Consider the following 20,731-nt stretch of genomic DNA (forward strand, 5'->3'; position numbering starts at 1 on the left):
TGTTCGCTCTTGGGTTTCAGAGGGCGGAAAAGAGATTTCGTTCCATTGTCCGCGCGATCGGAAAATTCCGAGCCGCGTACCTGTCTGCCCGTTTCTCGCGGCCTGGAAAATAATTTTGGCGAGTGGCTTGTTTTCAAAGTCGCGACTTAATAAAATCCCTCTGATCCTCCCCCTCGCTGTCTTTGTCTGTCACTCTCAAATAACTCGCTCTGAAATTGGACGCTGACCTCTCGCCGTTTCATAAGAGATCCCTTTTAAATCTCTTGAAATATCACGGGCTCGTGACGCGGAGGTCTGAGCAATCAGGTGAGGCTGAAAAAAAGCAAAGACTAACAATGAGGTCAGGTAAGACCGAACTCACCGTGGAGAACAAGTCAAAACAGCCCAGCCTGCTGATGACACAGTACACCTCCGGAAGGCGGAGTCCTTTCCCGCTTGGCTGTGAGGGAGAAACAAATTGGACGGCAGACGGATCAGCTTTAAAGAGAAGACAAAGGGATTGTATCTGTGAATCTGAAAATCAAAAAGGGGGGCAGGGGGAGTCTGGAGGGGCTGTGTTACATCAAAAGGGTATAAAATGTGTTAAAATATGAATGTGTGATGGCTCAGACGTTGAGAGATCACAGGGGCTGTTGAAACGCCACGGTTAGAAACCCCAGCTGTCATTTCGGGGACAAAGTCTTTCATGTGCAAACCAACTTTCTAAACACAGGTGGTTTATCTGCCGCTGCCAGTCCTATCTACCTTCCCCTGCACACTCACGGACCACTTTGCGCTCGGAGACGTCGGTGGCGCGGACGCAGAGACCCCCGGCACACGCGCGCGCACACACACACAAATGAACGCCATACCACTTGTCCATATTAGGTATACGATTTTCTCCTCTCGTTTTCTCCTCCGCTTTTCCAAATGGATGATTAAATCAACTATGTGGAGCTTGATTCGAGTCCTCAGGAATGCTCGGTTACTGCCAGCTGCTGGACAGACAGCGGGGAGGAAACAAAGTTCCTGTAGGAGAGCAGCTCACCTCTTCCTTCTGCTTTCATTAAAAAGCGGCTTCCTCTAAAAAGTTCATCAGGGGAGATAAAGCACGGGAGAGCATTTTATACTTGTTGGGTCAAACAATTCAGCGTATAATAAACCTCAGAGAATACCAAATGCTGTGCAGAGTCCGCAAGGCAGACACCGAATGCCACGTTCTCCTGATCTGAAACCACAAGCTAAACAGGGCCCAATAAGAGAGACATCAAAAGGCTCTGCAGTTTCATTATGAGGAGGAAAGGCTTCGCAAAGACCGTCCGGATTTTTCACGAGTTTTTTTTTCCCCTTTTTTGTTTGTTTTTCTTTGTCTCGCCTCCACCATCTGCAGAGGGTTTATAACCCCGAGTCGTATATTTTCACCGCCGCCGAGGTTAAGCGGTGCGTGACCTGCTGAGAGATTCAAATATTTAATATTCTACAAGATATGTAAGAAAAGCGGCTTCGGTTCTTTCTCTCTCTATAAATATATTAATAAAATCTGACTGTCTTTGTTGATTTACTTTATTTGTATCCCTGTTATTGCGCTGCCACAGTAGGAATTCATGGAAAAAGAAATTGATGGCATCGCCGTAAAACCCGATCACTCGCTGAAGGGAAAAGGTCTGTCACAACACAGCTCAGCAGGGGTGTGAACACATGGGGTGTGTGTTCGTGTATGTGTGTGTGTGTGTGTGTGTGTGCGCGTGTGTGTGTGTGTGTGTGTGTTGTGGGTGGCTTACCAGCAGGCGTCTGCAGTACCCGAACCGCCTGCTGCCGTCCTCTCCAGTCAACATAAAGGAAAAGGTCTCGCTGAAGCAAAGGGCAACGCACACACATGACAATCGACACAAAGGTACGCCTGAGAGTCACTTTGCGGGTTGGCACGGTGACGCAGAAGCGCTATCGCGGAGATTTTATCCTGCAAGCAAGCAGCAGGTGTGTTTGCAGGCTAAACACACAGATAAGTCAAGGTGATGTGTATCACCACACAAAAGTGTTTGATAATATTTAGAGGTGTGTGTGTGGGTTCTCGGCCATACCTGGAGTACTCCGACACTGGACTCCAGTCTTTCGCATCCGGGAAACAGAACTGAGGAATGGCCTTCAGCCTCTGCTCCGCTTCCCTTTTCTGCTTGGTGGGTCTTTCTAGCTGTGAGCGGAGAGCAGAGGCGTTTCGGTGAGATGGTTCCCATGTAGACGACCTCGTTTTTCAAAAACGCCGTCGATCTCATCTCGGCGCCGCCACCGGACGACCAAACGGGACATCGCTACTCTGCCTCGTTCAACCTCCGCCCTCACCGATCCCCATCGCCTCAACAGCTGCTGAAAGCCACCTGAGAGTTTCCTCACAACCAAAACCAATCTGGAAGGATTGCACAAACTATAGAACTAGTTTCTGTGGTTAAAGAGGAAACATTTGAGCTGTTGATAATAACTGAAATTTCTATTAAAAGGATATTTTTCACATGAGAACCCTCTCGCTGTTGTGGCAGTTCTTCGGATCCCTTTTCGCTACTTTGTGGCCAACTTGTCATCAATGCTTTTTTTTTTCCCCCACATTTTACGTGACATTTACTCCACAACCAAAAATCTTTGTAAAGTCATTTAGTAATTCTAGTGACCCTTGACTGTTTGGATGTTTTGGATTTTTGCTCGATAAGAAAATAAACGAGGTCCCGGGGAAGGTATGCCAAGACTCCAATTTGTTGAATGGAATATTAAAAAAAAAACGACATGTATTCTCATTATGGTTTTACCTTTGGGAACTGATAGGTGACCTCTGGGGAGTAGGAGTTCTTACTGGGTTTCTTTTTTAAAGAGACAACTACAAAATACTCAAAGAGCTCTCTCTCCTGCCACTCAATGAGCTGCAGCTCCAGCGTGCGGTAGCTCGGGGCTCGTCGAAGGATGGACTGAAGCTTTAGCAGCCGCTGAGTGTGAGCTGAGGAGGGAGACATGAATTCAGTAATCTATTAACCTAAAACAAATACCTTTGTTTTTTAGCCACGCCTGAACTCAAATGTTGTTTTCATTGGTATGATTCATATTCATCTTCGCTGATCTAAGTTCATAGCAAAACAGGTAGCAAAAACATTTGTTATTTATCTGTTTCAAAAATGCAGATGAGTTATAAATAGCGTTTGTCCACGACTAAATCATTAACGGGGGATTGAACGGTCACTGTTTCCAGCCAAGCCGGGTCGGCCGTTGAAAATCAAACTGAGGCAGGAAGGTCTTCGGCGCATGCGCGGTTTCGGCGCCTCGTCCAGCTGAAATGGCCGACGTGGTCACTCACCTTTGAACCTGTCGTCGGAGTCGCTCTCGCTCTCGCTGTTTTCATCTGCGGGCAGACGAGAGACAGACAGAAAGGTATCCCCGGGGTCAGAGGGTGAGTCTATAAACATGCGCTTATGTCTAGAAACGGAGTGACGTCTCGCACTTTGCGCGGGCGGTGAAAACTTAAATATTTACCTACCTGTCTCTCTCGGGTGGATTAAAGTTAAAAATGGAGGTCGTACCTCTCAGAGATGCAGTCTCCAGATTTGACATGGACAGCTTCTTGAGTCTCTTTTTCCCACGTTTAGTGCAGTAAATGGAGTTGATCCTCTGGACCAACTGCGGAGCAGCGGAAAGAAGAATTGATTTCTTGCAGAATCTCGTCAGCCAAAGTATGAACGGTGAGTATATATAGGGCCCGTATGCATGTATGTCATACACTGTGCGTGTCAGGACGAAGGGAATGATAATAAATGGAAATCAGGCAGTGATTAGAATCACTTTTGTGTGAAGTAGCCAAGGGACTTAGTTGCGGGCACAGCCTTGTATACCTTGGGGATCCTCCAGTGCCGGTGTGAGCCCAAGGTGTCACTGTTTCCGCAGAGCCCGTCGTCCAGCAGACCACAAGATGAAGCGGACATGCCAAGGTGGGGGAGGAGCAGCATTTCGTCATGGCTGTGCCGTTTGGATAACTGCGACAGCCGATGGCTCTTTCTGTCGCTTGGACCGGGGAGGCGAAGCGACTGGCTACTTGGTTTGGAGGGCAACTATCCAAAGAGAACAGATAAGGAGCGGGACATGTATGTTTCACCTGAAAATCTCTCAATGCTTTCTTGTTACAGGAGAACAACCCAAATGTTGGGTTTTAAAAACCAAAAATCAGGCTTCTTTAATTTAAAACAAGCACTGCTGTGTTTCCTATGTGTAAGCCCACTGGATCCAAATGTGGAACAAATTCCTGAAGTCCCATGATTGAAGTTTCAGGTTTTTTTTTTAAAGGGTCTGGACTCGTACTGAGAAACAACAACCTCTCGGAGGACTAACTCTACCGCAAAACATTCGACGAGGGAACACGCAGTGTTGCAGCTCACCTGAGGTGGAGGGCTCAGCTTCCTGTCCATGATCCAAGATCGATTGCTGTCTGAATGGCAAGACTTCTGACCCAAACTCCTCCGCTTCAGGTCAACATCCTCATAAAGGTTCTCCTTTTCTGCGGGGAGCACATTGTCAACAGTCAAACAAGTGACTGCGAAAGACTCGAAAAAATGTTTTTGACAGGAGAGACTTGGCAGTCCACAAAAGGCAAATAACGGGTGATGAAGAGCGTAAAGGGCACGGGGGCTTCTTCTTCACTGTTTGCTTGTGAGGCGATGAGTCATGAAAGGTAAGTCAAAGGTGACTTGCTGCAGGCCAAGTGATCTCCCTTTTTCTTCTAAACAGTTGCTGTTGGCGCATTTCCCCACAAGCCCCAATGGACCAAACTCGAGCTGCTGGACGCAGCGCTGTTGGTGAGTCACTGTCCAGGCATGCGAACTGTCTGCTTAGACTGAGGAAGAAGAGGGCTATCTTCTTGGGCAGAGTTCTGGCAATAACAATCTTCGTTATTTCATTTTTTTTTTTTTTTTTGCACAAATGTTATATTCATTCATTTGGGTCACCAGGTGCTTGAGCCTGTCCCGGCTGTCATTGGGCAAGAGGCGAGTTTCCCTTGGATCGTTCACAAGTTGATCGAAGGGCCACATACAGATACAAACAACCATTCTCTCTCATTCACACATCTGGGCAATTAAGGGGATTCCAATGAACTTTCTGCATGTTTTTCAATTGTGAGAGAGAACCGGAAACCCAGGCACGGGGAGAACATGGAGACCGCACACAGAAAGGCCTTCTGTTGGAATCAATCTCGGACCTTCTTGCTGTGAAGCAAAAGCGCTAACCACTGCGCTTCCATGCTACCCATAAACTAACGTGCTATCACTAAATTGTACCGAACAAGTAGTCGGCTAGATGCCGTTGGAAGATTTAGCTTTGAAAATAATAATCGAAAGAAAAATATCAACCAAAAACTGAGTTACAAGACAGTAAATATTGATCTTGGAGTCTCCAAGACAGCAGACGTGTAATGTCTGCCAGATCACCATGTAAAATAACGCTGGCAACGTCATGTTAGCATCAAAATTCTGCTGCTCCCAGATGGACAAAAATAGTTGGTACTGGCATAAATATAACATGTTTAAACCTGAATTGGTTGTATCACCATCACTTGTGGATGTATTGGTGATCTGCGAAACGAAATAAGACAATACAAGCCCATTACAGAGCAGCGTGCAAGTCTCGCGTGGCAGACGGCCAATTAAAATAAAGGCAGAACCTGCATTCACACCATCCCGCGTCCACTCATATGTGTGCACTGAGTGCACTGAGCGCAGCTCTTGGCAGAGTCTGAAAACATTTGTGAGAAAGTTAACAAACCGTGTTGGAGAATAATAACAGCCAGATGGTGATAAAGGCATGAGAGGACCACTTAAAGGTGCAACATACATGACTTGAAAACAAGTCGGAGTCTTGGCCAGTGCACTCACGGCTGGTGGTGGTGAAGACGGGGGCAGCATCAGACTAAGCTCTCAATTGAGTAACGCGCCAATGTTCCTCACTCGGACTGGTAACCAACTTCAGGAACCGACCAAAAAGGATTAGATGATGAAATATCATGTAGTGTTATTTGCCAGAAAATGGTTATGCACTTGAGTCTAGCATTTTGTACCCCGTGAAATGTTCTTCATTGTCATCCGTCAGAATTTTACTACCGCTTGTTACTTGCTGCACACCCGCACACCAGCGGAGACCATAAGACAATTGCAGTCGGTTCTCGCCACCTTTTGGACGGATTCAAATAAAGGACACGTTTGCTCGCAAACTGGGCAAGCAATCCACAAAAAAAGACCAAAATTGGCCACAGAGATAATGATATGATGTAAGATTTTCACATGTAAAACTGTATGTTCCGAAATGACCCGACTTTGAACTGTGCCAACGATGTGTCTCAGGAAATCGGCTTACTGGAGTGATTTTCCGGGGCGTCGCTGAGGCCGAGGAGCAGGAAGAAAAATATCGCCCCCACGTTGCGCTGCAACTCCACTAAACTTGTAATGAGAGCCTGCTGGGAAAATGATACGTCTGTAAAGTTGCTAATGTACTAGAGGGTACTAATCTACCCTCAATTCACTGCAAACATCTAGATCTCTCGCTAACAAACTCCCACACACACAGCATTGTGTGGAGAGCAGACACCTCAAATGCACTCTGTGATTTCACATTTCTCAAGTACACAATGGATTTGCTGGGACCCCTTTATGGTCTCCTTGCTTAGGAAATAGGTTTCTTTCTCTGCAAGAGTGTTTGGCAACATCCTAGGCCAGACAGCGAGTAGACGCTGACTGTCTCCAACTTTTACCAACGAAATCGTTGGATTGACTGGCCCGGAGCGGCACTATTTGAATTTGTACCTGTCATCAGCGGAGGTAACGCTAAATTGTTGGGTTGAGCCAGACGGAGACTCAGCGATACAGACGCACTGATTCACAGTTTATCCGAAACGAACAGCGTGAATCATGGGCTTGTAGATGAGTCATTCATTGACGTGCCATAACCGAGGTCCCCTATGCAATCTCGTGATGTCATTATCGACGATGGGAACATGACACTGTCGCCCAGGTTGCACATTACTCACATTGTGATGTCAACAGCTGGCAAGAAGACAGCAAAAAACTGTCTACAGCAGACATCCTCCTCTCTGCGTTATTCAAGGTTGACGTCCTAACACAGTTTTAGAAAAGCTACGGAGGCTTCTGGCCTCCCCTCCGCACTGCAGCCTCTGCACAAATAGTGCTGGTCGAATAATGGGGCCTTTGTCGATTTACACGAAAATCAGTCATGCCCTTATCCTTTCTCTGAAAACCACCGCGCATCCACATTTTCAAGAAACGGCCGGGGAGCTCGGCAGCGGAGACCCATTCGAGAACAATGAGGCCACTTTTCGAAACACAATGAGATAACATGATACCGCATATCAAAAACGCCCGGCCATTTCACGGTGAGAACCGAGCGCTCATCTTGCAGGGTTTCTCGGTACACTGAAAACTTTCGACTAAACCTTCTAGTTCATCATGAGACACATTATTTGTGATTTTCTGAGCCAAACTACGCTCACACTGACACACATTTCCACCCATTAATTATGCACTGGAAGGGGGGGGGGGCTGGCAATTGGACCGGGCAGAGGGCCTGGGGTCATTTGCTGGTGGAAAGGAATTCGAGTTCGACATGTCCAGCATTTCATGCACACATTATCTCCGAGAAGCATCGAGTCGGTGCTGCTTAAAGTGAGACGGACAATTTGTCCCTCCAAGAGCTATGATGTGTGGAGAAAATAGGAACCTCAGGGTGCTTAAACTTTTAAGTGCACTTGGATATCCCCTCTAGTTGTTTTATTTTTCCAGAAAAATAAGATTAAGGTCAGAAGGATGAATCATCCACCTGTCTGGAAAATAAAGCTTTTATTCTGATTTAAACGCATAATTGTGAAGTGTTCAAAAAGCGCACACGTTTCTCACTGCGAAAAAAAACTGTGAAGAACACAGCATTCTTTGCCACATGTTATCCATTAATCTCTCTCTCTCTCTCTCTCTCTCACACACACACACACACACACACACACACGCCCCCGAAGGGTTAACCGACTCATCAATTGCTGACGCTTGTGTCCCTTCCAAACACTTCCTTATAAAGCTGATGCTGATGGATGGAGGAGCCCGACATAGTAAATCCCTATTTTACGATAGTAAAAGGAAAAAAAGAAGGGGACTATCCCCTTTAATAAAACTCCTGCCTGCTGTCCGGAGTGGATTCAAAATGAAATCGACGTTATACTTTTCCATGCACTCTGACCATCAACTCGGGCATGGAGGCATAAAATCAATAAATATAATCTGAAATCTGGATATATTTCCATTGAGGGCGGCAATTTCTTAACATGCCAGTGTGCTAATATATATATATATATATATATATATCGTCATCATCGGCACATATATTGATGTTGTTTTCCGTTTGCCGGTGTTTTCTTTGTCATTAGGACACAGGAAATGCTTCCTTTATCGATTGCTTTAAAGCGTGCTCACCTACGATGTCCTCATAGGCGTTCTCCTCTAAAGTGCTTTTGGAATTGGGTCGACTCTGCTTCCCCGCTGCCGGTGTGCCGTTTTCCGTAGGCGAGGACGGATGGGAAGACAGCAGGCTCGCAGCATCCTCTGATTCACATGATTCCCTGGGAGCAGAACGGAGACAGACAAAAACAGGCTGTGTTTTGCATCGACCGAGACACAGAATTAGATGGAAGCAAGAAGTAGACGACCTCACCCTTTAAAAATGAACTTCTTAACATAACCCTGCAAAGGTAAGTCTATAGGTGATGTATTATATAAGAAAAGAAAGGAAGTGGGGACATGCTAGCCAGCTATTTCTGAGTGATTTCCGTAAGGCACTTGCATGCCGGGCGCTGCAGAGGAGCTCTGGTACATTCGTGCAGGAAGGGTTCTACAGTAAAGTTATGATGCCCCATTGACGGATCACGGCCTTTAAGCTTCCTCTGAAATTTCTCGAGCCACAGGAATTTTAAACACAGATCGACGTTTGAGGATTTTCATCCCGTCCCAGAGAGGCCAACACCCTCGCACACAAAAAAACAGAGGATATTTGATCTCCGAAAGCTATATATTGAGTAGAAAACAACATATTTCACATTATAGCTCACCAAGTGCTGCCAGTTTCACAGAAGTAAAACAACAAGCGTTTCCTATCTCACACAAGCTCTAGTGAAATACATGTATCGAGTATGTGGGTTTGTATAATAATATGCGTATTTACTATTTCTGCAGAGAATTTCACCAAATGCTCTAAAATGTCAATTCAGAGCCAACAAACACAAATTGTCCATTAATGACGTATTTCACTTATTACTGTGGGTCAAAATAAGACAAGATAAGATAAGATAAGATAAGATAAGATAAGATAAGATAAGATAAGATAAGATAAGATAAGATAAGATAAGATAAGATAAGCACGCTTGTTATTTACTAAGGTGTGTTGCAGTAACGTCGCCTGTTGAGGGGAAAAGGATACAGTTTGTAGTTTAAAGGAAAATACCGATACACCGTTGCTTTCAAATGCAGAGTTTACAATGCGAGGAGAGATGAGCACACTCTTGACCTGTAGCTCTCACCTGTCCATGACTCTGATGGGCGTGTTTCCCACAGACTTAGCCGTGCGCGTCATGTTGGGCGCAGGGGTCAACGGCAGAGGCGGGGGACACTCGGAAGCCGGAGGTAGTCCGTTCGCGGGCGACACGTCCTTCTGGTCCCGTTTGGCGTCGTACTCAAAAGTGCGCTTGGGTTTGGGGAGGGGGTTGACTGGGGCGCCGACAGCCGTGCGTTGGCCGGGCGGTTCCGGGCTGTCGGACCGAATGGAGCTCACGCTGAATCGCTGTCTGACTTTGGAGAGCTTATCGGACACCGACGCGGCGTCTGATTTTAAGGACACCGAGCAAATGCTGTTGCGCTTGCCGGCGCGTGTACTGTCGAAGTCCTCGCCTATCACAAAGGACTTCTGTCTCGTTTTTTCTGCCGCGTAGGAATAACTCAGATAACGTGGAGGATGTTGGTTGGGATTCTCCTTCAGGGCTTGCTCTATCTTCTGTATCCTGTTGAGCACCGCCGAGGTCTCTTTCCGAGCGGACAGGGAGCGAACGAACCCTCCCGGAGACTCTGTCTTGCCTTTCCGCTTCTGAAAGCGACCTATACCGTCTTTTTCTGACACCCCCTCGTCATCCTCCGTTTCTGTGTACGAGCATTCGGAGAGGGCCGTGCTCATCCTGCGCACCCCCTTGAAGTCGAACGCCTTCTCGCTGCAGGGAGAGGAGAGCAAGCTCGGGCAGCCCTCGCTGCCCCCGACGCGCTCCCCTCCCGGTCTTTTGTCCAGACACAAGCTCATCCTAGGCAGAGCCACCCTCCGGCACTCCCATTCTGAGATCTGTTTGCGGACTGTGGCGGGCGGAACTCCTACTGTGGAACGAGTGAGAGAAAGGGTGCGCTTGTGGCCTTGGGTGGACGAGGGCCCGAGCGACAGCGTGCTCCAGCTCAGAGGCCGGCCATTCAGTCCATCTCCGAAGGAGGCGTCCCCTTGGTTCTCCTTCTGCTCCTGCGACTCCTGACCTTCCTGGCACACCTTGGTTTTAGTCGGCGGCTTATAGATGGACAGCCGGTTCTCCAGGCAACTGATGCTCTTGGATTTGGTGAGATAACCTTGGGTCTCGGCGTCGCCGGTGAGAGACAGACCGCTGCACAGGCTCGCGGTCCTGCTGTTCCAGCCAGCTCGTACCAGGAACCTGCCGTCAGTCCTGACGTACCTGCTCTGTTTCTTGGAGTTTTTACCGTCACCGACAAAAGTCTGCTCGCCGGGCGCCTGGCTCGGAGACGGGAGCGGGCAGGTTGAAGTTGACTGACACCTGTAAAAAGAAAAAGATGTGAACCCACGTGCATGACCCCAAAAGTATTTCCATGTGGAAAATTGTTAAAAAAAAATTTAAAAAAAAACCCAGTCAGGCCAACAAGATCAAATACACAATGAAAACCTGAGCCACTTATTCTAAATTACCAGAGGAAAGTATTCTGTCTTTGGCAGCATTTGGGATGAAATTAAGACAGAGGGAAATACAGACAACATTAAAAATGCCAGTGTGGATTTTTCCACATAATCCGAATGACTTGAGGAAAAGAAATAAAAAGTCACCGCAGACCTCACACAGAAAGCTACGCACTTAGAAAGAATTATTCCAGCTGTCCTACCTGTAAGTCTCACTCCGCTCTTGAGCTTTCGGCGACCCCGGCAGTTAACTCGTACAGGGTACGTGTCCCGCGTGTACCGACGCCACGAGCTCACACACTTTCTCACGGCGTTCACCTCACTGAATAGTTCCACACACAGAAACCTTTTGGCCGTAGATCCAAAAAAAAATCAACATTGAGAAATGCCTCGTGACACGGGAGCTGCGTAATTTTTTTTGCACTCATGGAGCTAGATGTCGCAGCCTATGGTTAAAATAACAAGCACAATGGGAGGAGGAAGCTGAGGACTGTGGACTGTGATGCAACAGTGCAGGTCGAGACAGATCTGGCTTCACACCTATCTGCCCTGCCCCGGCTTCATTTCACATGCTCCGGGGGAGGGAAGACGTTAACGACAGCGCACGACCTCCGAGCTGCAGGAATGGGGAATGTTTAACCTCGAAGACGCACGGGGAAAAGATATGACACCTTGAAATGATGGAGAATACAGACGACAGACTTCTCAATAGAAATGAACAGTATCTGTGCTATTTTCATCAAACCGCCACAGAAAAAAATATTGGAAAATCTCAACAGAGATCATTTAGATAATCAAGACAACCTACAGACCTTATTATGACGTTGAAATCTGAAGGCCATGGATAAATACATGAGGTCTTGAGGCTGAAGCGGGGAGGCGTGGGTTTACGTGCCAATTCACGTAATGTAAGAGCAGACCGTTAACAGAATTCCGATGAACTGCAAAACTGAGCCTCATTGTATTTCACGTATCTTTTAGTCTCATTTCTGAATATTCTGGCTTCCCGCTCTGGACCACAATGGCATTGCTGTTGCTGCACATGAGTTATAGTCGGAGGATTATGGAAAGCGCCCAACAATGCCCCCCTCCCTTCCCCCAAAAAGGCTCCCCTTTAATAGAAAGCATTGGGGCAGCGTCACAAGCAGGGGTTAAAAAAAAAAGTACTTGCAATGCACACATCTGCAACACTGACACACTGGTTTCCATCACTGCACTTGACAGGAAATGTTTTCGTTTCCATGCAGAGTGTCCGGGAGACGAGCTGATGGCGGCCGGTTTACAACGCTTCCATTGAGCTTTAATGAGTCAGCTTTTATTTTCGTACGTTAGTGAGCACATCGGAGGTAAAAATCGCTATCTTTTTAGTTAAGCACTGGTTTTGGGTTAATATGAGCAAGTCATGATAAACATGACGAGGATGTCACTTTCAAATACAATGTAAAGAAGAAGATCGCTGCATTGTTTTGATGGGATTTCTTCATTCTATATGTGGAGGCCTCACTCTCAGGGACATAAAAACAAAGTATGCAAAGGATGTTGGCCGGTTCGTAGCTGTGGGCTTTGGAGCATTTAGCACATTTCAGCCAGCGCAGGGAAAACATCCAGGACTGGATGTTACCAATGACCACCTGGGCGCTGGCTGGCGCTCCGGCTCTGAGGGCGACTTAACCACAGGCCACTTCCCGTTTCTGACCAGAGTGAAGGAAGCGGACTGTACACAAAAAACATCATTCCTGCTATTATATTTAACCATTGCATCATATGTAACTTCACAACGAATTCAGCTTCGCTCTCACCGCGCGGCTTCTTGACGGAGAGCGAAATGGTTGACCGGTCACTTTTAAAAAGCGTCTTCTCGGATCGTTCGTCACGAGACGGTGAAGTTAATTGCCCAAACGGTCACGTCAAAAGCGAGACAGGGAGACATTTGCGCTGCCAAAAACCAGAATGTTGCACATGTTTACCTTGGCCATCTTCCTTCTATATCCTATAATTTTACATTATGATTAAACCGGGTCTGGATTTTCAATTCAAGTCGCTCCAATTTGTAAAGAAAGCAAGCGGGATATATGGTCAGATTACAGTACTGCGGGTATATTTCAACCGCCAGAGCATCACCAGTACAGGAAATCAGAAACATAATGAATTTGCATTGTAGCCCATCCAATAATATCCCTGCTATAATTAAGCCTTATTACTATGTATTTGGCACCGGGGTGCGGGTACGCAGAAATGTGCCGCTGCAAAATCAGCCTCTGTCGTGTCACACGGCGGTGTGACTGATGACAGTGTAAACAAACTAAATTTCACAGCAGCGAACTGCAATTATCATGTGTAACTACTACAGAGACTTTGTGGTTCGGGGAAAAAATTTGGCTCTTGTAAAAATAGAAAAGATGACAGACTAACGGACCGTAAGAATAGTATGAGCAGCTCTGATATCATGTGTCGCCCGCGAGGTTTGTCTTCCTCGCCCGACGGTTCCCTGTCAGATCTCGACACGTCGGGGCTAAAAACACGACGCGGCCGTTTTTGCCCCGGATCACGACGCGGCACCGCCGGTTTATCTGCAAACGCGCCCGATCACAATTCATTGTTCCGTTTTAGTTTGAACCACTGAATCTTCCATCGACGGGAAAATCAACCCCGAACTGTGCTTCTTGTTACGGAAAACGAGAGAATGATTTGGAACAGCAGTTCAGGTTTGCTACATGCCTTCATGATTATTCTCTGTTTTTGCGATACGTGGAAAAAGAGCCGCTCGGACGAGCTTGGTAGCTCATTAAAATCACTTTAAAGGGGAGAGGGTGTAATAAAGCCATTTTAGCCTGGATATTTTCAGAATTTTACGATTGAATTTGTTTTCTGACCGGTCATCTCAAGGTGATGTGCTTCAGTAATCCGTTTTGACGGTTAAAGAGAAAATCTCATTATTCTAAAGGGATGTTAAGGGTTTCTGCGGCTTCACAACAGTTTTTAGTCTGGATGACTCCGGGACTTTCTTTTGTGGAAAACATGGACTCCGGTCAGAGAGCTCCCAGTCCTCAGATGAAATGCCACGTGAGCTGGCTGGTGGAGCCCACCGGTCAACTCTGTCCCGCGTGTCACTGACCTCTCGGGGATGTCCCGGGGTGCTTTACCCCCTCTTGCATGGGGCACAGCCTTGGAATTCTTGTTGGCAGTCATGTTTGTCTGCAGACCTCCCGCTCACCTAAAAGGATGCAGAATGATAAGAGAGAGCTTTAGCATTCATGGGTGTTCTCTTTGCATGGACAGTATCATCAGAAAACCCATTTGAGATCCTTCAGGTCTTTGAGAAGCGCGTAAGCTTGTCAAAAAAAAGACTACTTTTTCTTCAAAACTCCCATGTATGAAAAGATAAATTGAGGTTGCACTGAACTTTCAAAGGCAATCAACAGCTGAGTGTAATGCTAATCGGTGGCTTCGAGCAATTTGTGATAAAAGGTACAAATAGTTGAATAATAACAACCGTTCCGGAATTGAGACAAGAGATCTGTGTCCTCGAAAACTGTTCACCTTTTCTTAATCTCCTTTAAAATGTACAATGAGTAATTGTAGATGGTGGCATTTTTAATAAATCACCCCCCCTTCAATGGCAGAGCTTCGACCAAACCAGTGAAGACACCGAAACCCAAGTGGCGGAAGCAACTCAGCAGGTATCGAGTCACTTAATAATAAGCGACGTTCCCTGAAGTAATAAACTGGAAGATTTGGTTTTTCACAAAACAATTTTTGGTCTTTTGTTTGTGTTGCTTACATATCAAAACTGCAGTACACCATAAAAAGTGAATATTCAGAATGTCTTTTTTCTGTCGAAGACATAATAATATGAGAAGAATAGGATAGCGTTCAGAGTTATTTGATTATTTAAAGAGACGATTACATTTCTTTTTGGAGGTCAGTAAACACAGTCATCTGTACCTCTACCCCCGCTTTGTTCCTAAAATACATTTAAAATCAAAACAATGAGGGCTAATTTCTGTCCATATTCCGTTCAGTATCTAGTGTCACAGGGGCCCCGGTTGGATTCCGACACGGGGCCTTTTCGTGCGGAGTCTCCACGTTCTCCCCGTATCTGCATGGATTTCCTCCGGGTTTCCTCTCACAGTCCAAAAACATGCAAGAGGTTCATCTGAGACCCTGAACTGCCTGTGTGAACGAGAGAGTGAACGGTTGTACGTCTCTATATGTGGTCCAGTGATTGACTGGCGAGCGGTCCAGGGTGAACCCCGCCTCTCGCACACTGACAGCCGGGATAGGCTCCAGCTCCCCTGGGGATCCTGGATGCTGGATAAGCGTATGGATGATGAATGAATCTAGTGTCACATCACTGATACATTGCTTAAAATCAACAATAGTCAGTTTCTCACATTATGTCTCGGGGAAAATCCACACAATGAGCGCCTTGTTTCTATGAAAGCATCGCCACATCTGCATATTTAGCAGAATATATTGCAGAATATTTTCACCGATATGCCAAGCCTTCAAAATAGCTCTTGGATTATGTCCATTGCGCTCCTTTACATTGTATAATGAGCGGGCCATACGACAGAGAGAAAACATCTGTTGACACAACATCCGTAGGGTAAACACTTCCCGGACCTGATTTTTTAGAATACACCCATCAGCTGTTAGATAAATCCCCTGATAGGACCGGGGGCCGTTGTCCGTGATAACCGCAATTTGAAAAGCAGCACTGTGACCCTTTCAAGAAAGCTCAAAGCAATTGTTCTGGAGCATAAGGAGGTCAAATGGAGATCCCTGGAGATGAGAGGTAGCGGATGGGAGGGTGCTTGGCAGAATGGCTTGTTTACAGGAAGTTGTTGTATGAAGAAGCCAGCCAACCAGTAGTGCAGCTGGGTCCTATAGAGACAGATGAGGAGCGAGACGGAGCATTCCTGCTGTCAGCTATTTCCTGTGGCTGTGGACTGCGCTAAAAGGATGGCGCGTGAATTATTATTGTCGTGAAAGACAGAACGGTGTCCCGTCCAGCTTGCAGAGAGAATCTACCAGAGCGCCAGAAGACTGGAGGACTGAGAAACACGCCGCCGCTCCATTTTGATGATCTACGCAAGCACAAGGGCTCGGCGAGGGAATTTGGAAATCACAGCGGTGAAAGTGGAGAACGCTCGAGTGAAGAGAAAAATGTTCGCAAGGGGGCGGGGGAAGGGGGTCTCCGAGAGAGCGCACAACTTCTCAAGCGGCGCAATGTTTACAGCACGGCAGAGAATAGTTCTGGAGTGACTCAGGAATCAGATTGGACAATAAATCACATAGATCATCTTTCTAGGGCTGGTGACAAGCAAAATACATTTTTGGAAGATGGAGCGCAGAGAAAACATTCGGTGTAAAATAATTAAGATATACTGTTTGAAGAACAAGCAGAATAAATCATCAAATGAATAAATAAATTAATTAATCAATGAATCGATTAATTCATTCATAAAATAGGTACCACAACAAGAAAATATAACTCCCCATCAATACCTGTGATAAGATTATATATTGGTATGGAATATTTACATTTTCGCAACTTTAACTCATACATATTAAAATGACAGCACAATTAGACATAAAAAGAAACCAAAAAAAAAAAAACTCTGAATAGTGACAGCTCCTCACAAAGCAGTTAGACGGAGCAGGATTGCGAACAATGTTCATATGAATGAATTTTCTGAATACCAATAACACAAAAGTGGGTCATGGGGAGCTTTGAAAGTCATTTTCAGGGAAAACTCCAAGGCGTCAACTAGCTGACTTCCTGAGGTCCGATACCATCTCCCTACAAGAAATCACAATACATAAACAACTTCAAAAGGAGCTCTGGAGTACCTTTGGAGTGCATTCAACCAGATTTGCCGCTCAAATTCTGCATGTTCTTTATGTATTCTTATGTCTATTTCTCGTTATGTAAATAATGCTAACATATAATATGCAGTTAAGAGTAAAGAAAGCGCAGTAGAGCGTTTTCGAAGCGACTCAAACGTCAGTGCATCCTATAAACGCCCCGTAACACTTCCTAGGTGTCGGCTTGCCTCGAACAAGACTAGTAACTAAACCAAGTTAAGAAGCTTAAACTGTTCTGGAATGAGGCTGATAAATCTTCCAGGGGTTACTGATACAAATGTATCACCTTCTTAAACTTATTGCCAAAGTCATTGTTGGACAAAACTGATTTCTTTGATGAAATCAACACCTAATTCAATGTAGGGCTCAGTTTTTTGTTTTTGGACCAACCTGAAAAAGTGACTTAAGCAATTATTTTAAGAAGGCGACGATATGTGTTGCTTGTCGTCAGTCAGACTCTGATCTGTTTTGGAAATATGAGGAGAATCTCAAGACGCAATGCATTCAAACATCTTTAATTAAATTATGCCTGATGGAAGATGAGATCCGTCAATTATCACGCCCATATTAGGGATGCTGCTATTTCAGCAGCATAGAGAATGGGCAGGAAAAGATGGATGGATCTTTTTAACAATTCAAGAAAATACAACACGGCATGGACTCGACAGTACAATACAGATACACAGATCCGAAGTATAAACCTGAATACCAAAATTGACAAATGCAAGATAACAGAATCTGAGCTGGCAGTCGGGTTACTGCAATCCATGGGAATACCCATGCCCTTGTGCCTCAACGCCAAAGAAAAGTCTTCCCAACACGTTCCCGTGACTCGACCCGCTCTGTCTGAAGATGTTGACCAAAGCGCGACGAAAGGAAATATCACCTCTGACCTAAAGTGGAGGTGGAATGAGAAATGCCTTTTGAACCCCTACAGAAGACAATCCCAGTCATGTTGTGCATCGACTTCATGACAGATGTCCAGATACTTTAACCTTTTTAACCAATACTACGGGGCGAGGGAGGTGGCGGAGCGAACAGCCGTCCACTTTCCTCTGTCAAAACACCTCCTACTGCTTTCGCAATGCAATTCTTGTTGCCCGCAACCCAATTATTCCGTGCACAAAACTGAAGATAAAGCCACTCAGGTTTTCACTGGGCTTCTGAAGTGGGTTTTCGTTTAACCAGGGAGTAGCCCAGTGAGCTAAGGCACACCCTGAGTTACTGTACTTTCCCGATCAAACCTTTTGAGAAGTTTAGGGAACTTAGAGCCACGTCCGCTGTTCTCGGCTAGTCCCTCCCACACTTGGTCGAGTCACTTCTGATTACATAGCTTTTTTCTAATCCGTTGCTCTTTGAAAGGTCACCACCTGGGGTTTGGAGAAGGACAAATACTCCAGCTATTTCATTCTTGTGCGTTGTTGTTTATGTTTAAATTTAAGCCCCAATAATTCTCATTAGAACATAGAAATCTCGTCCATATTTCAAATGGCGTAACAATAAATCTATGAAGCCGGTTCTATTACTTGACCTCACAGTTGTTTGCTGATTCTCGGCAGCGCCGCTGTCGCTTTCATAACTGGAAAAGGGTTGTTTCATCAGTCATTTAAATCAATGGATTTGATAACGCGCACATTTTGAACACTGTTCATTAAGCGCCATCGCTCTCCGACTCTGTCTGCAGCCTATGGGTTCGTTAAGCTGCTCTCGGTCATTTAAATCCCCAAAAATATTAAAAGGTTTATTGACTCCTTGACTTTATTACCGGTACTTCAGCACGTTTTGATGAGTAAGTGGGTGTCACCTCCATTCCATTTAAATGAATACACTCTTGACTCGAGTGAAGCATCTGGGATCAGTTGCTCAGAACCACCGTAGGTATACAGCTCATTCACAAGTAGGGTTGTTTGTTTGGTTGAGCAAGATCTCTTCAAAAGACCTGGAAATATGATGAATTTGCATTGTGATAAAAGGCTGGAAAGCTCTACTTTCCCGCCAGCAATCTGTCCAATAATGAGTGCGCAAGCTATGACTTGCTCCTTTGGGTATTTGTCCGTTAAGTACTCAAGGACTGATCTATGTGTCATTCACTGTAGAAATAAAGGGATCCCAAGAGAGAGAACCTCTTTGGTGGGCTTTGAACTCAGACCAGGTTTATTGATTTGTTGTTTCTGTCATTATGCAGCCACTGACAGAGTAACTAGCGGTCCCTAAACCCTGCAGTAGATCCATCATCTTTAGCTGCCGCATTTTTTTCAAGGGCGAATGGCTTCAGTGTTTAATCTTCTGTTTAACTTTAACAGGTCGTTCTTTTGAAAACGGTCTGCGCTTGCAAGAAGCTATGCGCTGTTTTATCATCCATGCGCATCGCAATCTACGCTACCCTCCCCCCACGGCTTGCCGTATTTCTTTTCGTAATTTGAGAAATAAACTCGTGAGTAGGTTGTAGCGTAGCTTTCTGTGTTGCATTCAGACTCATAGTTAATCCTATCCTAATCTTTCAAAACAAAGTATTAGACATTTATAATACTGATCAAGGGATTTTTACTCCTATAGTGATTACTTTTGGCAATACTACTGACAGAAATTAACAGTCTCATGCAACCGTTCACCCATTCATTCAGACATCTGGGCAATGTGGGATCTCCAATGGACCACCTGCATGTTTTGGACTCAGAGAGAACGCTCCGTCAATAAAGGGTTGGGGTTCGAGGGATCGCTGTGGGAATCGAGCAAGAGACCTTCTTGCTGTGAGGTGGGGGCGCTCGGAAAAGACAAAAACGTTCCTTTGAGAAATCCGACAGCATCCCCTCGGTGACGTAGCGACCCTTTTTTTTTTAGTTTTTTTCTCCTCAGCAACAAGAAATGGGAGATCAGGTTTGTATAAAAGAGCCCTTTGTGTTCATCGTGTCCTTGAGAGCGAGACGTGGTTAAAAAGCAAGGCGTTTATCAGCCTTGTGCATATTTGCGCTTGTGCTCACGTGTGCGCGCGCGTGCATGGGTTGCGACCATTTGCCTCCACGAGAGAGACTTAACGAGGTTAAATGTTGCCGAGAAGAGAGCTGACACATCCGCAAACCCCTCACAACTGATTGATCGCGGGACAAAAAGCTGTCCCCGCAACATCGATGGAATGTTCCAGTATTTGCCCCGTCCCTCGGACCACCGCGGCGTTCACAATATCAAGGACTGTTTTCCGAAAGAAAGCACAAGTAGACAGCACACACTGAGGTCCTGGAGGTGTTTGGAACCACCAGAGGAGCTCGGTTCAGCCGCGAGGGGGTTTGGAGACGTCTGAATTCTCACCCCTGGGCTCAAAAGTCCGCCAGCTGATATGAGCGCACGCCATCCACACCGCAAACGTGTTTTGTCCGCCGTTGACAAAGAACACTTGAAGCGACTGCGTTAGATCATTTTAACATGGGAGTCGAGACGCCCAAATGTCCTTGACAATCATCATTTTATCACTTTATTACAACCCGGCCATTTGTTCAGCTCTCCGTGCGACATTTTCGTGAGGCGCATTTGATCTAAGAACCTTTAGATAGTACCAATATTGGCCATTTTCTTTAGTTTTGTTCTGCAAAAAAGGAAGCATGCCTGTTTGCTTTTTTGTAAGCTGGCAAAAAACATAGAAGCTGACATATTTCATTGAATATGTATTACTTGAAACTGTGCAGTGTGTGAATACTGCACACGAGACAAATTGGAACAATGCACCCAAATTTCTGAGTAGATACAGCATATTTTAAAAAACTCCCACAGTCTGCACAGAACACCGCTATCCTAACAATGTTTACCACGGTTCAATCCCCTACACTGAATGCAGCATTGTAACGCCGTACTCATACTGCGGAGTAAACAT

The 20,731-nt window shown here is 45.7% G+C and overlaps 1 protein-coding gene across 3 annotated transcripts in view; it reads right to left on the reverse strand.

The window, feature by feature from the left end:
* Window positions 1-20,731, reverse strand: part of dennd2b (DENN domain containing 2B) — a 45,823-nt gene that overhangs the window by 14,825 nt on the left and 10,267 nt on the right. For 2 of the 3 annotated variants that reach the window (XM_086174627.1, XM_086174626.1), the window contains exons 2-12: window positions 14,111-14,209; window positions 9,578-10,858; window positions 8,478-8,623; window positions 4,389-4,507; window positions 3,849-4,064; window positions 3,540-3,636; window positions 3,317-3,361; window positions 2,778-2,962; window positions 2,061-2,170; window positions 1,761-1,830; window positions 362-439 (exon numbers count right to left, since the gene is read on the reverse strand). In XM_086174627.1, coding sequence (XP_086030753.1) covers window positions 362-439; window positions 1,761-1,830; window positions 2,061-2,170; window positions 2,778-2,962; window positions 3,317-3,361; window positions 3,540-3,636; window positions 3,849-4,064; window positions 4,389-4,507; window positions 8,478-8,623; window positions 9,578-10,858; window positions 14,111-14,184 — 2,421 coding nt within the window. In that variant the 5' untranslated portion in view covers window positions 14,185-14,209. Of the gene's footprint in view, window positions 1-361; window positions 440-1,760; window positions 1,831-2,060; window positions 2,171-2,777; window positions 2,963-3,316; window positions 3,362-3,539; window positions 3,637-3,848; window positions 4,065-4,388; window positions 4,508-8,477; window positions 8,624-9,577; window positions 10,859-11,198; window positions 11,342-14,110; window positions 14,210-20,731 lie in introns of those variants that run through there. The other variant, XM_086174628.1, reaches the window with a different exon arrangement.

This window comes from Fistularia commersonii, chromosome 27, assembly GCF_037954325.1.
Source record: "Fistularia commersonii isolate RoL2024-O1a breed Wild chromosome 27, RoL_Fcom_v1.0, whole genome shotgun sequence".
Classification (NCBI taxonomy): Eukaryota; Metazoa; Chordata; class Actinopteri; order Syngnathiformes; family Fistulariidae; genus Fistularia; species Fistularia commersonii.